This window comes from Peromyscus leucopus, chromosome 9, assembly GCF_004664715.2.
Source record: "Peromyscus leucopus breed LL Stock chromosome 9, UCI_PerLeu_2.1, whole genome shotgun sequence".
In the NCBI taxonomy this organism is placed as follows: Eukaryota; Metazoa; Chordata; class Mammalia; order Rodentia; family Cricetidae; genus Peromyscus; species Peromyscus leucopus.
Genome location: NC_051070.1, coordinates 106,149,523 through 106,165,091, shown reverse-complemented (window position 1 = coordinate 106,165,091; position 15,569 = coordinate 106,149,523). Strand labels below are relative to the sequence as shown.

General features: G+C 37.4%; 1 protein-coding gene across 1 annotated transcript in view; it reads left to right on the top strand.

Annotated features, from left to right (window-relative positions):
* Ptpn20 (protein tyrosine phosphatase non-receptor type 20) overlaps positions 1 to 15,569 on the top strand; it is a 90,728-nt gene that overhangs the window by 23,682 nt on the left and 51,477 nt on the right. The window contains exons 2-3 of the mRNA XM_037208715.1: positions 4,101 to 4,198; positions 11,623 to 11,720. Of these exons, the coding sequence (XP_037064610.1) occupies positions 4,101 to 4,198; positions 11,623 to 11,720 (196 nt within the window). The remainder of the gene's footprint in view (positions 1 to 4,100; positions 4,199 to 11,622; positions 11,721 to 15,569) is intronic.

Here is a 15,569-nt window from a genome sequence, read left to right as displayed (position 1 = left end):
CAAGTACATAGTTGGAAGGATGAAAGACTGATGTCATTCCGAGAGGTTCTTAGCACACAGTCATAGTGCCTGTGCACTCCTGTGCGAGTGCTCCTCAGGTTCGTCCTTTGCCTCACTACCAGCTGCAAGGCTTCTATCAGCTTCCTTCCATATAAAAGATACTTTCTTTTTTTCTATATTAAAGTAGAATTTCCAAGAATTAAAAATGCAACTCATGTAAAGTAGAAATCGCACCTAGGATCTTAAACTTGTTAATTACTGAAGGAAGCAGGAAGGTAACAAAGGTTGTTCTGAGACAGCTGGAATATCTAGATTCTCACTGGAGTTTGAACTAAGGTTATAGTCAGTACTAGTTGCATTTAAAACACTGGTTTCACAACCTTGATGCAGAGGGAGGGCCTTGGACCTGCCTCATCTGAATGTGCTGGGCTTTGCTTTCTCCACATGGGAGGCCATACCTTTTCAGAGGAAGGGATGGGGAGTGGGCTGTGGCGGAAGGCTGGGGAGGGGGCGGAAAGAGGGGTGAAGGAGGGATCTGTGGTTAATATGTGGAATGAATAAAACATTTCTTAATAAAACAAACAAACAAACAAACAAAACCAAAAAACCCCCCACTGGTTAAGGATTAACACAACAGTAAATTCTGTCTTGGGTGTTATCTTTTCTATTAGAAAGACAGTATTTGTATCACAACAAAACAAAAGTGCACAGGTTACTATAGAAGTTCAACAAGTCTAGAAAACTTAGTAGTAAACAACTGAACAGATTATAATTTTCTTGTATAAATAATCATTGGAGTATTTTGTTATCACAAAACATTGGAAGAACATTCCACCTGTCTTCTTGCCTTATCTCAAATTTTAAGTAATTTTGCTTAATATATTATCTCTCCATTTAAAAATATTTCTTTATCAAGACATTCACTTTAAATTCAGATTAATTTATTTTCAGGTAGCTAATGAAAAAGTATCTCAATGCTTAAAATTCCAGAATTTGAGAGGCTGAGGCAGCAGTTTTACTTTAGGTTCAAGACCAGCCTGGGTTACATACTGAGTTTCATGGAAGCCTTAGTTATAGAATGAGACTCTAGCTCAAAACCATGAAACACGCACGTTTTAGCGGATATAAACAATGAAAAATGATATTATGGGGCAATCTTATGGCAAAGATTAGAAGATTAAAAAATACTCATGTGAGGACTTTTATAGATTGAATGAACTTGAACACCTCGATGGCAGGCTTTGCATCTGATTCTTTTTATTCCATGTTGAATTCCCAGTGCCTAATTTAGCACTGATATGCATTTAAAGAATTGAGTGTCCTTTGAGTGGTTTATTTGGCTTACACTTCCATATTGCTGTTGATCATCAAAGGAAGTCAGGACAGGAACTCAAGCAAGGCTGGAATCTGGAGACAGGATCTAATGTGGAAGCCAATGAGGAGTGCTGCTTACCGGCTTTCTTCCCCTGGCTTGCTCAGCTTGCTTTTTTATAGAACTCAGGACCACCAGCCAAGAGATGACATCACCCACCATCGGCTGGGCCCTCCTTCATTGATCACTAGTTGAGAAAATGCCTTACATCTGGCTCTCATGGAAACATTTCCTCAACTGAGGCTCCTTTCTCTCTGGTGACTCCAGCTTGTGTCAAGTTGACACACAAAACCAGCTAGTGCATTTTTATTTTTTGGTGTGTAGTAAGTACACTGAAAGTCTACACTTGTAGCATATTTCAAGTTATGATGTCAGTATCATTAAATGTAGGAATGGTGCTGTACCTTCAGGATTTATTCATTTTATGTAAGTAATACTTTATATCCTTTTACCAACAACACCCTACTTGCCTTTGGTAACCACCATTCTCTTGTCTATTTCAATGCATGTGATTTTGGATTTCATTTGTATTTGAGATAAATACAGTTTTGTCTTTCTGTGTCTGGCTTACTTCACTGCTGCATGGTTCTCAACAGACAAGATATGGAACCAACCTACATGCCTGTCAAAGAAGAAATGGATAAATAAAATATTGTTAACATAAATATAATGCAGTAGTCACCATAATAAGAAGGAAATTCTGCCATTTATAACATAGATAAACCTATCCATGATCATGGAATGCATATGTTCTTTTTAGATATTTATTTCATTAACTTTGAGTGCAATAGACCTAGCAGTTGGGATTTCTGGGCTTTATGATAGTTCTAAGTTTTATATGGAGACGCCATACTGTTTTCTATAACAGGTGCTTTCCAGTATGTATCCTTGCTAACAGATAACAGCATTTAACTAGAGCTTTCTCAGCATCCTCTCAACGCTTGTTATCTTCTGCCTTTTAGTGGTAATACTCTTAACAGGTGTGTGGTCACACTCATGGTGCTTTTGACTTTCATTTTCTTACGTATCACTGATTTGAGCACCTTTTCATACATCTGGTCATCAGATTTATTTCTTCTTTTGTCAAAGTGTCTAAATGTCTAAATTTAGCCTTCTACCCATTTTAGAATCAGGTTATTTGTCTTCTTTCTTTTTGAGTTCTTAATTCCTTATATACTTTGGATATTAGCTCTTTATCAGAGATGACTTCCAATAGCTCCTCATTCTCTAGGTTTCCTTTTCACTCTGTTTTTTGCTTTTTGGGTACTCTAGCTTCATGCCTAGCTTATTCACTTATTCTCTGCAATATGACCAGTTGTTGATTTCTTTAGTAGCTTCTATCTGCTGCAAAAAGAAGCTTCTTTGGTGAGAGGTGAGAGCTCCCTCCTCTGTGGGTTTAAGTTAAGTATTCAGATATTAAGTTAGATATTTATTATTTATGAAAATAGCAGTAGCAGCTTCTCTTCTAGAGTCTTTGGCCTCTCTAGTCATGGGTGGTTGACTAGGTGTACAGTACCCGGCATGAGAGACTACCTTTTTCTTTATTGTGTATTCTTGGCCTCCTAGACAAAGATCAGTTGACAGTAAAAATGAGGATTTATATCCATATTGAATATTACGTTTCATTAGTCCATGTGTATGTTTTTATGCTGGTACCATACTATTTTGATTATCACAGCTATAGCTCTGGAAAATCATTTGAAATGAGGAAGTGTAATGGCTTTAGCTTTTTTCTTCTTGCTGAGGTTGCTTGGACTTTTCAGGATCTTTTGTAATTACTACCTTAGTGGTATAAGCTAGGTTTTGTGTAGGGTAGTCATTTCCTGACTTTGCAGCTCCAACTCTAGAAGTCCTTCTGGTCCCCTATACTTGGACAGTCCAGGAAGCCTCTTTCACCCTCTTGGCACATGTATTATTCTTAGCTTTTCTCTTTTACTATAGGCATGCTTAGCACATATATTATTCTCAGCTTTTAATATAGATATGATATGACCCACATATTAATAATTATAACTTTTATTTTTGATTGAATTACTGTTTTAGAATATGCAGGATTTGAAAACTAGACACAGTGCTGTTGTTTTCACCTGCCATATTGTTTTCCAGAACAGGCTATAAGCAATTTACCAGCATTGTGCCACCTAACACTGTGAAACCCACCATCATTTGTGGAATCATGGCAAAAATAAATGTTACTAATTTGTTGTAAAATCACCACCTTGTGTTACTTTTGGCTTTCATTTCTCAAACGCCTATGATAATTTTTTTTCAGTTGTTTTAGCTCAACTTTTTGAGACATGGTTTCTCTATCATGTAGCCCTGATTGTCTTGTGTAGAACTCTCTGTGTAGACCAGGCTGGCTGTAACTCACAGATATCCTCCTGCTCCATGGGCTCTGAAATACAGAATAATTTTATTTTATAGTTCTCAATGCATAGGTACTATAGGTTATATATACTTAAATTTTACTTGAAGAATATTTTCTTGACTAATATGGCAATTAAGAAAAAGGAATTACCTAGAAATAAGCTTCTTAAATATAATATTAAGAAGCAAAATGTTTTTTGACGTTGGTTTTTCAAAGCAAGGGGAAGAAATGATGAAAGATAAAGATAAGATGATTTGAAAGGTAGTTCCTTTTCTCTCATATAGCTTGACTTCTCTCAGTAAAATTTCAACTTCTCTTAGTGCTTCGCATATGATCAAGTCTTTGCTTCTCTTTGTTCAGGAAGAGATAATCATGATGATGATGAATCTGATTCAGATGACCTGAATTTCCAGAAGACTTTGCCTTCATCAAGTCAGAAAGAGACACCTCCAAAAAAGGTATAACTACAAGGGGAACGTTCTCTGCTAACTGATGGTGGTGGTACTTAGATCATTGGCTTCACTCTTGTAGGAATAGGTGTTTATTTAGTTTTTCTCACCACACTTATGTCCTATTTAAAAAGAATACTTCTGATGCTAAAAGTGACCAAAATAGGGACTGAGAAGACTGGAGAGTGTAGCCAGAGTTTCCTGTGTCCAACAGGCTCCTGAAGCCACTCAGACCCAATCAAACACACAGAGACTTATATTACTTATAAACTGTATGGCCTAATGGCTCAGGCTTTTTGATAGCTAGATCTTATATCTTAAATTAACCCATTTCTATAAATCTATACCTTGCCATGTGGCTGGTAGCTTACCTCTTACTTCTCATGGCAGCGGCGGCTGGCAGCATCTTCTGACTCAGCCTTCCTGTTCCCAGCATTCTTCTCTCTCCTTATCCCACCAATACTATACTTTCTGCCTGGCTATGTCCAATCAGCATTTTATTTATCAACCAATCAGAGCAACACATTCCCAGCATACAGAAAAACATCCCTAGCACTTCCCCTTTTCTTTTTTTCAAAAAGGAAGGTTTTAACTTTAACATAGTAAAATTACATATAACAAAACAATTACAGTTACAATATCTATCTGTTTATAATATCTAGTCTATTTGTATTTGGCAAAGTTAAAGAAGATATCCTATCTATCCTATATTTGTGAGTCTAAAGTTTTTTATCTACCTTATCCCTTATCATAACCAAGAAAAAAACCATAATTATAACAATCTAGTCTTCAACTACATCAAAGGCCTCAGAAGGATATAATATTACCTGAGAAACAGGAGAAGGATGCAAGCAACTTTTGGGAGGCTTGCAAGAGTAGACAGAGACAGCTGGCAGCCTGGACAGTCATCTGAAGTTCCTCTGTAAAGTTGGGGCATCTGTCTTCAGCCCACAGGCCTAGAGTCTCTCAGTCCTCTCTGTGTCCTGTAGAATGTCTGGCAGTTTCCTCTGTGAAGCAGGAACCTGAAGGACCATTTTGCCAAGCAAAGTTCAGTGGTCACCTTCCTATGGGTCCTGCATGTCCAGTCGATCAAGCAGTCTAGGCAAGAACAGTTTCTTGCCCAAATGGCTATTTTTGCCAAGAAGAAGATAAACTCCACATAGAGTGTCTTTGATTTCTATCCTCCTCTCTGAAATAAATCAGTGCAGCCAGGAGCAGACATGTCTCATTGTCCAGAAAGTCTAAATTTTTAAAACATTTTAAATGCCATATTCTGTAGGTCTTTGAAGTGTTTGAAGATTACCTATCTAATTGAATTATATCTATGTATACCTATAAAACTTAACATGACTATAAGTTTGACTATCATAGAAGACTAATTATTAATCTATATTTCTTAATTATCCATTACAATTTCAAATGAGCTGTACAAACATAATACCTTAAACAAGAGTAGAAATATACATACAGTATAACAAAATTACGTTTAAACTTGTATCAATAAACTAAAATCTATACCAATGTAAAATATTTTAAACAAGTTGCTCTTTAAAAGTAGGTTCAATAATCTACCCTTTTATCCTATCATAGCCCAGAAACCCCTTTTTTCCTATACTAGCTAAATCTACCACGAAGTATAATGTGCGGCTTGCAGACACCTCATTCCTGCCATGCTGTAGGTCAAGCCCATACTCCATGAACCCGCCATAGAGTAGCTCAAGCCTGTAGGCTGCTGCTAACTTGAGAGCGACAACTAGGAAGCTGTTTTTAGCTCCTTTTAGAATCTTCTTTCTCAGTTTTTAGGTGGAAATTCGTGCCATTTGCAGCTGGAGTTTCCTGTGTCCACCCGGCTCCTGCAGCTGCTCAGACCCAATTAAACATACAGAGACTTATATTACTTATAAACTGTATGGCCTAATGGCTCAGGCTTCTTGCTAGCTAGATCTTATATCTTAAATTAACCCATTTCTATAAATCTATACCTTGCCATGTGGCTGGTGGCATCTCCTGACTCAGCCTTTCACTTCCCAGCATTATCTTTTCTCCTTATCTTGCCTGTACTTCCTGCCTGGCTACTGGCCAATCAGCATTTTATTTATCAGTCAATCAGAGCAACACATTCACAGCATACAGAAAGACATGCCTAGTGGGAGGGTTTTGTTTTTGCCAATCTAAAGGAAACTGCTTTCATTGTTGCCCTGGAAATTTTACTTGTTTTGACATTCATGCCATTTTGTGTTACTACCAGGTACAAAATAAAAATCTCATGAAGTATGAAGCACACTTAGATACATTGATGTTAAATTTTTATTAATAGGAACAATGTGATATATTATCTTCAAATTATAGAAAGACAATGTTACAAAGAATCTAGCAAGATCAGTATTCTCAGCATACTGCCTTCCTTGGGGAGCTGCTGCCAGGCTTAGCACAAAGAGGGAGGTATATTTTAAGCTTATAGAGTCTTGCTAGAGAATTAAGGCTTGTGTCTATGTATCCTCCTCCCTCACTGTGCTAGCTGCATTTTCTTTTTCTCTTATCCAATCAACTGGAGCTTGGGGACTTTGATGATGGTGCCACCCCCTCCTTCATCTCCTAGAAGTTCCAACAGAAATAGAAAGATCTGTACCATGAGCAAGTACTGCTCTTCACACTTCCCTTCCATTTCCTTCACGCTTCTGCTTCTACCTCAGGCTGACAAGAGTTCTGCTTTAAAGAGTAATGCAGCTTGGTTGCAGTCTATAGTGTTGTCTACCCTTCCATTATATGTGAGGTAGATACATCAAGGTCATCATCATATCTGGCTTGGAATCTCTAGCTTAGTGTAGTGTTTGTTAGTCCACAGAATGAATGATATTTTTCTCTAGTAAAGATGATTTGAAAGTAATCAACTTCACAGAATGTCCCAAGGAGCTTCCTATTATTAGCATATATTAATTATACAGAGTAACGGTTTCATTATGATATTTTTATGCATGTATATAATGTATTTTGATTATGTTCTATCTCTGTGATTTTTTTTTTCACAAGTTGGAAGCTTAGCCAGGTGGATCTTTCCGAAGCACTCTTTTTGTTGTTTCAGTGCAGATTAGGTTTCTCCTTGATGACACTAATCTCCTTAGCAACTACATCCTCTTTTCTATAGTAAGCCTCAGGGGCAACATTAAGCCTACTGGTACTTCTTTTCTCTTTCCATACTGTACATTTTGTATTTTTCTCTGTCTTACTTGCTCTTTTTTCATTATAGACCTATTAAGAGTAATCACTAGTAATCACCATTCCATAGACTCAGTGTTATACAGACTTGAAATTTCTCTGGCCAAATAGATCAGACTTTTACTTTAAAATTTAGTCTTAGGTAAGTTCTCTAGAAGACTAGGTTTTTGCCCAAATTTGTGGAGACCCACAGAAGTTTCCTAGTGAGAACTTATTCAGGGTCAGAGAATCTGGGCTTGTTTTACCCAGCAGTGCTGCATAATGGGATGATTTGATCATGGACCTGTTTACCAGGTGTTTGGAAGGGTCTACACTTGGCTGTACAGTGTGCTTTGACCTAGCAAGAGTAAAGTCTTTTGCCCCACCCCTTGGCATTGTTATAAAAAGCCCTTTTGAATAAAGCCTTGAGGCTGTTGGGTATTGACCCAGGCCCTCCCAAAGCTATCCTGTGTTTCTGTCTTTCTTATCATTGGTAGGTCTCTCTTTCTGTCTATCATTTCCTAAATCCTCTCTCCTCCATCTATGAACCCTTCAAAAGGTGGGAGTAGGCTCCCACATAAATATTATAGGAATGCCCTCTATCCCAGGTCCAAATACAGTGTTTGTTCCTCTCAGAAACTTCCTCACCTGGGCCTAACCCAATGCATTACTCTCAGTGCTTCTGTCTTTCAGGATCCTATGAGAACAGCCTATTAATTCTAGTCCAAAGTTTCATAGCCCTCCACATTCTTTCAAAGTGACCATGGTCAGGTTCTTCACAGAAACATCCTACTCTGGTAACAACTTCTGTATAAGTAACCTTTTTGTTGCTGTGATAAACTATCATGACTAAAGGCAACTTAAGGAGTTTATTTTGGGCATAGAGTTCCAGGGGGATACAAGACCTTAATGGTGGTAAAGGCAGCAGGAGCATGAAGCCAAGAGATCACTATCAACTGCATACACAAGAAACCAAGAGCAAACCGGAAGTAGGGTGAAGCCATACACTCTCAAAGTCTGCCATCAGTGACATATTTCCTCTAGCAAGCCTCCATGTCCTAATTGTTCCATAACTTTCCCAATCAGCACCACCAACTGGGGACCAAGTGTTCAGATACATGAGCCTGTGAAGACATTTCTCTTTCAAGCCACCATACCAACAACCATTGAACTACCTATAGATCCTCATGGAGGGGTGGGACCTTGTGAAGCTCATGCCCCTAGTTAAAGTTAACTGCCTAAAATCCCCAGGGAGGGACTAGAGAGATAGCTCAGAGGTTAAGAGTCCTGATTGCTTTTCCAGAGGACCTGGGTTCAATTCCCAGTACCCACATGGCAACTCACAGCTGCCTGTAACTCCAGTTCCAGGGTACCCGACACCCATGGCAAAACACTAATGCACATAAAATAAAAATAAGTAAATTAAAAAATCAACCCCCCTTAAAATCCTCAGGGAAGGTGAACCTTGTTATAATTTCCTCTCCCATGACAGGATGCTGAGTGTCCAGTCTTGTGCAGGCTATTATAGTTGTTGTGAGTTCAAGAGTGCCATGTCTGTGTCATGCCCAAGAGACAGTGGTCTACATGGATTACTTTTATCTTCTGGTTCTTTCTGTCCTATCTACTACAGTGTTCCACTCCCCAAGTCTTAGAGAACATTGTGATATAAAAGTCCCATTTATGGTTAAACATTCAACAATCACTTACTCTTAGCACTTTGGCCAATTATGAGTCTCTGCTGTTTTTACTGCTCATTGCAAAAAATGAAGCTTCTCTGACAAAACACAACAGCAACACTAATATATGGGAAGAAACATAATTATTGAGAAGATAATTTGATGAACACATTGTAGACACTTATCAAAACAATAGCTGTAGCTTCCTTACTAGGGTCTATGACTTCCTCAGCCACAGGCTTTTGACCAGGTTTATGAAAATAGAATTGTTCCTATGGAGTAGGTCTTAGTCCTAATTTGTAAATGGTTAGCTGCCCCAGAACAGACTTGCCACTGCTGTACCAGTGGACACATCTTGATTGACCGGTCCGAAGAATAGCATGTGGTGTCTGTGGCTCAGCAAGATTATTGATGGCATCCCTCCCCAGCATGCTCATTATAGTTTTCTAGCATTGTGAGGGCTAACCAGCAGGTAGCTTCCATCTCAGCTTGATTTCTGTCTGTTTTAAAACCAGAGCATTTACTTTCTTAGCAAGAGACACTAGTGTCTTCTACTGTCTAGTTGTAGTGAGCAACCAGCCACAGTGGCGATTGCCTGTATTGTTTTAGGGTCTCAGGAATGTCCCTGAACAACAGCTTGTAGGGAAGTAGCCCAGCCCTGGCACTGGCATCATTCAATAACTGTGGTTTCTGGGATCAATTTTAGCCATCCATACAGGATACTTCTGTTCAAACTTCTGCTGTTGTTTTTTTAAATTTTATTTTAAAAATTAGCTTTATATAACTTTGATATCTGTGTACATTTTTGTTTTGAAACAGGGTCTCCCTATGTAGCATAGGCTGGCTTTGAACTCATGATTCTCCTTGCTTCCCATCTCCTATATACTAGAATTATAAGCATGTACCACCATGTCAAACTTGGTTCCTTCTAGAATGGAATGAATTTTGTGACTCAGTTTTTGTTTATCTTGTCAAATTTTATGGCATTGTTTACCTAAGAAGAGTTTTGATATGTTTCATACTTCTAAGTAATATCTCATAACATTCCTGGATGGCTTTTGGAATATGTAATGGGAGATTAACTAATTTTAACAGAATTTACTTAACTTATATTTCATAAGACAATTTGATACTGTAATTACTTGCTTTCTTTTTTAGTATGATGTCTCTTAGAGATTTTGTTGTTTATAGATTTACAAATTTAATACTAAAAGATGGTTAAATATTTGTGTGTACTCATTTTAGTTACGAAGAAATCGACACTTACAAGATGAAGTAATTGGGTAGTGACTATATGGCTCTTCAGGAACAGAGAAAAGACCCTGCCTCCTAATATTACTACTTTCACTATATTTTGTCCAGCAAGGATATCCTTGTTGTATACAGTATAGAAAAACTTAGGTCCTTCAGAAAAAATTACCCAACCCTTTCTTTAATTTGCTATTAATTTTATTCACTGAGCAATTGCCCAAAGACCTGGCATCTTAATAATGTAGTGTGTTTCTTCTTGTGTTGGTATTGTTAGCTAATCTCATTTTGTTCAACCAGAGACATGATAGAGGCTTCAGCTTGAATTTCAGCCATCTAGAATAGTTTGCTTTAAAATAGTTTTAAAAGATTTATTTATTTTGTTTTATGCATAAGAGTGTTTTGCCTGCATGTATGTATGTGATCCATATTCATGATTGTATCCATGGATGTTAGAAGAGGTATTGAATCATGTAGAATGGAACTGGAGTTGCAGAGGTTGTGAGCTCCCACATGGGTACTGGGAACTGAACCTGGGTTCTTTGAAAGAACAACAGGTGTTCTTAACCCTGAGCCATCTCACCAGCCCCTAGAATAGTTTACTTCTTTAAAAATGTTATTGTATTGATTTTAAGATATGATTTGAAAAGCATCTTTATATGATTTTTATCCTTCTACTTAAATTCAGTGTTTGCAACCAATGAGCCATATACAATACAGAATGTTACAAGTATATGAAAGAAGAATAACAATTTTCTCTTAGGCAGTGAAAGACTTCATGGTGAAGACACATGTAGAGTTGTTGAATTTAAATTGTGAAAGTACTAAAGTAAAGATAAATACAGTGTTAAGAATTTTATATTCACAGTAAATAGAATGTCAAAAGTACTTACATAAATTTCTTGTAGCCTGTAGTAATAACCAATTTTTTCAAATAAAGCTAATTTTTATTAGCTTTAGACAGTTGAGTATCCAATGAATATTATTTGTATTTAATGTAATAAATATTAATTATAATTAATTATTTAAAATCAAAATATTCAAATATAAAGAAAATATATTATATATAATGAATAAGTATTAATTATATAATGATATTTATAATCTGCACTCTATTTTGGAAAATTGGAGACTATTTACTAAGTTAGTGTACATTTGAAGTGGTTTTTCAGAGAGTTAAATAACACTGTGTGGTTACTATTTTAATTACATCATTAGAGATCTTACTATTTTTAAGACTATAGCAACAATACTTCTTTTAACTATATTTTCCTAAAATTGTGTCTTAATTTGTTTCCTTCCTTATGCCTTTAGGGTTTTGAGGATAAAGTTAAATCAGAGAAGGTGAAATCCTCTCCTCTGACATTCTCAAGTAAGAATTATGAGTATCTTTTTCAAGAGCCTTCAGAAAGGTAAAAAAAAAAATATTTTTTGAGTTTTCTATTTATTCTCTTCATATTTATCCTGGCCCTCTAAATGGAAGTGGTGATCAAGAACCCTTAACATCTGATCATTTTTCACAATGCAGTTCTTTTAAAACCCAATTTATCTTTCTTAGAAATAAGTTTTTTTTATCACATCATAAATGTAGTATTAACAATAAAAAGAAGTTCTCAAAAGATTTAGTATCTGTATTATCTCAGTAGGTACAAAGTGTAGACTGAAGTTTCTCAGTCCTACCTGGTCCCACCTGGGTGGCAGCCATTTTTATAAAATAATCATTCAGAGGCTTAATATTAATTACAGACTGTTTGGCCTACATCTCAGGTTTATTGCTAACTAGCTATTACATCTTACATTAACCAGTTACTTTTTTTTAATACTTTTTTATTTAAAAATATTTTTCTTTCCTTTTACATACCACCCCAGTTCCCATTCCCTTCCCTTCTCCTGCTCCCACCCCCACAAACTTACTCCCATCCCACCCCTATTCCCTCCTCATAAAGACTGGCCTCCCTTGGGTAGTCAACACAGGCTGGCATAACAAGTTGGGGCTGGACCTAGCCCCTCCCCACTGCATCGAGGCTGAGTAAGACATTGCACCATAGGGAATGGGCTCTAAAAAGCCAGTGCGTGGACCCGGGATAAGTACTGGTCCCATTGCCGGGGGACCCAAAAACACAACACGCAACTTCCACCCACATTCAGAGGGCCTAGTTCGGTCCCATGCTGGCTCCCCAGCTGTCATTCCAGAGTCCTACTAGCTTAGGTCAGCTGTCTCTGTGGTTTCCCCATCATGATCCTGACCCCCTTGCTCTTATAATCCTTCCTCCCTCTCTTCAACTGAACTCCAGGATCTTGGCCAAGTGCTTGGCTGTGGGTCTCTGCACACACAGTCACTGAATGTAGGTTCTATGATGACATTTAGGGTAGACACCAATCACCAAATTAGCAGGGGAAGGCTAGTTCAAGCATTTCTGAGACTTAACTGGGGACAATCTTGTGAGTTCCTAGGGTTTTCCCTAGCTGCAGATTTGACCTCATCCCCTTAATGGTACACTGTCAAGACATCTGTTTCAGTGCTCTCCCCCACCTCCATCTCCCTCCAAACTTGGCCATCTCTAGACCTCATGTTCCCACCTCCTATCCCCTCCCCTCTATTACCCTCTCCCAGTTTACCCAGGAGATCTTAACCTTTCCCTTCCTAGAGTGATCCATGTGTGTTCCTCTTAGTGTCTTCCTCTTTACCTAGCTTTTCTGGTGTTGTGGATTGTAGCCTGGTTATCCCTTTGTTTTGCGAGTATATACCATGTTTGTCTTTCTAGGTCTGGGTTACTTCACTCAGGATGATTTTTTTCTAGTTCTATCCATTTGCCTGCAAATTTCATGATGACATTTATTGGGAGTGTAATACTCCCTTGTGTAAATGTACCACATTTTCTTTATTCATTCTTCGGTTGAGGGGCACCTAGGTTGTTTCCAGGTTCTGGTTATTACAAGTAATGCTGCGATGAACATAGTTGAGCAGATGTCCTTGTGGTATGGTTGAGCATCTTTTGGGTATATGCCCAGGAGAAGTGGATCTTGAGGTAGGTTGATTCCCAATTTTCTGAGATACTGCCATACTGATTTCCAGAGTGGCTGTACAAGATTGCATTCCCACCAGCAGTGGAGGAGTGTTTTCCTTTCTCCACATGCTCTTCAACATAAGCTTTTATCTGTGTTTTTGATCTTAACCATTCTGACAGGTGTAAGATGGTATCTTAGAGTCATTTTGATTTGCATTTCCCTGATGGCTAAGGATGTTGAACATTTCCTTACATGTCTTTCGGCCATTTGAGATTCTTGTGTTGAGAATTCTCTGTTTAGCTTTGTAGCCCATTTTTTAATTGGATTATTGATACTTTGCTGTCTAGTTTCTTGAGTTCTTTATATATTTTTGGAGATCAGCTCTCTATCAGATGTGGAGTTGGTAAAGATCTTTTCCCATTCTGTAGGCTGCCTTTTTGTCTTATTGACAGTGTCCTTCACCTTACAGAAACATCTCAGTTTTAGGAAGTCCCATTTATTAATTGTTGCTCTCAGTGTCTGTGCTACTGGTGTTATATTTTGGGAGTGGCCTCCTGTGCCAGTGTGTTCAAGGTTACTTCCCACTTTCTCTTCTATGAAGTTCAATGTAACTGGATTTATGTGAGAGGTCTTTGATCCATTTGGACTTGAGTTTTGTACATGGCAATAGATAAGTGTCTATTTTCATTCTTCTACAATGTAGTTATTCAGTTATACCAGCACCATTTGTTGAAAATGTTGTCTTTTTTCCATTGTATAATTTTTTTCTTTTTTGTCAAAAATCAGGTGTTTGTAGGTGTGTGGATTAATGTCAGGGTCTTTGATTCGATTCCATTGATCCATGTATCAGTTTTTGTGCCAGTACCAAGCTGTTTTTATTATTATAGCTCTGTAGTAGAGCTTCAATTCAGGGATGATGATGACTCTGGAAGTTCCTTTATTGTATAGGATTGTTTTGGCTATCCTGGTTTTTTTTGTTTTTCCATATGGAGTTGAATATTGTTCCTTCAAGGTCTGTGAAGAATTGCATTGGGATTTTGATGGGGATTGTATTGAATCTGTAGATTGCTTTTGATAAGATTGCCATTTTTACTATGTTGGTCCTACCTATCCATGAGCATGGGAGATCTTTCCATTTCCTGATATCTTCTTCAGTTTCTTTCTTCAAAGACTTAAAGTTCTTGTCAAATAGGTCTTTCACTTTTTTTGGTTAGAGTTACCCCAAGGTATTTTATGTTATTTGTGGCTATTGTAAAAGTTGATATTTCTCAAATTTCTCTCTCATCCCATTTATCATTTGTATATAGGAGGGCTACTGAGTTTTTTGAGTTAATCTTGTATCATACCACACTACTGAAGGTGTTTATCAGCTGTAGGAGTTCCTGGTAGAATTTTGGGGGCTACTTATGCATACTATCATATCATCTGCAAATAGTAAAAGTTTGACTTCTTCCTTTCCAATTTGTATTCCCTTGATCTCCGTTTGTTGTCTTATTACTCTATTTAGGACTTCAAGTACTGTATTAAATAGGTATTCAGAGACTGGACAACCTTGTCTTGTTCCAGATTTTAGTGGGATCACTTTGAGTTTCTTGCCATTTAGTTTGATGTTGGCTGTTGGCTTGCTGTATATTGCCTTTATTATGCTTAGGTATGTTCCTTGTATCCCTGATCTCTCCAAGACCTTTATCATGAAGGGGTATTGGATTTTGTCAAAGGCTTTCTTAGCATCTAATGAGATGACCATGTGTTTTTTTTCTTTAATGTTTGTTTATATGGTAGATTACATTGACAGATTTTTGTATGTTGAGCCATCCCTGCATCTCTGGAATGAAGCCTAATTGATCATGGTGAATGATATTTTTTATGCATTCTTGGATTCTGTTTGCTAGTATTTTATTGAGAATTTTTGCATCAATGTTCATGAGTTGACTGGTCTGTAATTCTCTTTCTTTGTTGCATCTTTATGTCATTTGGGTATCAGGGTAACTGTAGCCTTGTAAAAGGAGTTTGGCAATTTTCCTTCTGTTTCTATTGTGTGGAACAATTTCAGGAGTATTGGCATTACTCTTCTTTGAAATTCTGATAGAATTCTGCACTGAAACCATCTGGCCCTGGGCTTTTTTTTTGATTGGGAGACTTTTGATGACTGCTTCTATTTCCTTAGGGATTATAGTTCTATTCAAATTGTTTATATGATCTTGATTTAATTTTGGTATGTGGTACCTATCCAAAAAATTGTCCATTTCTTT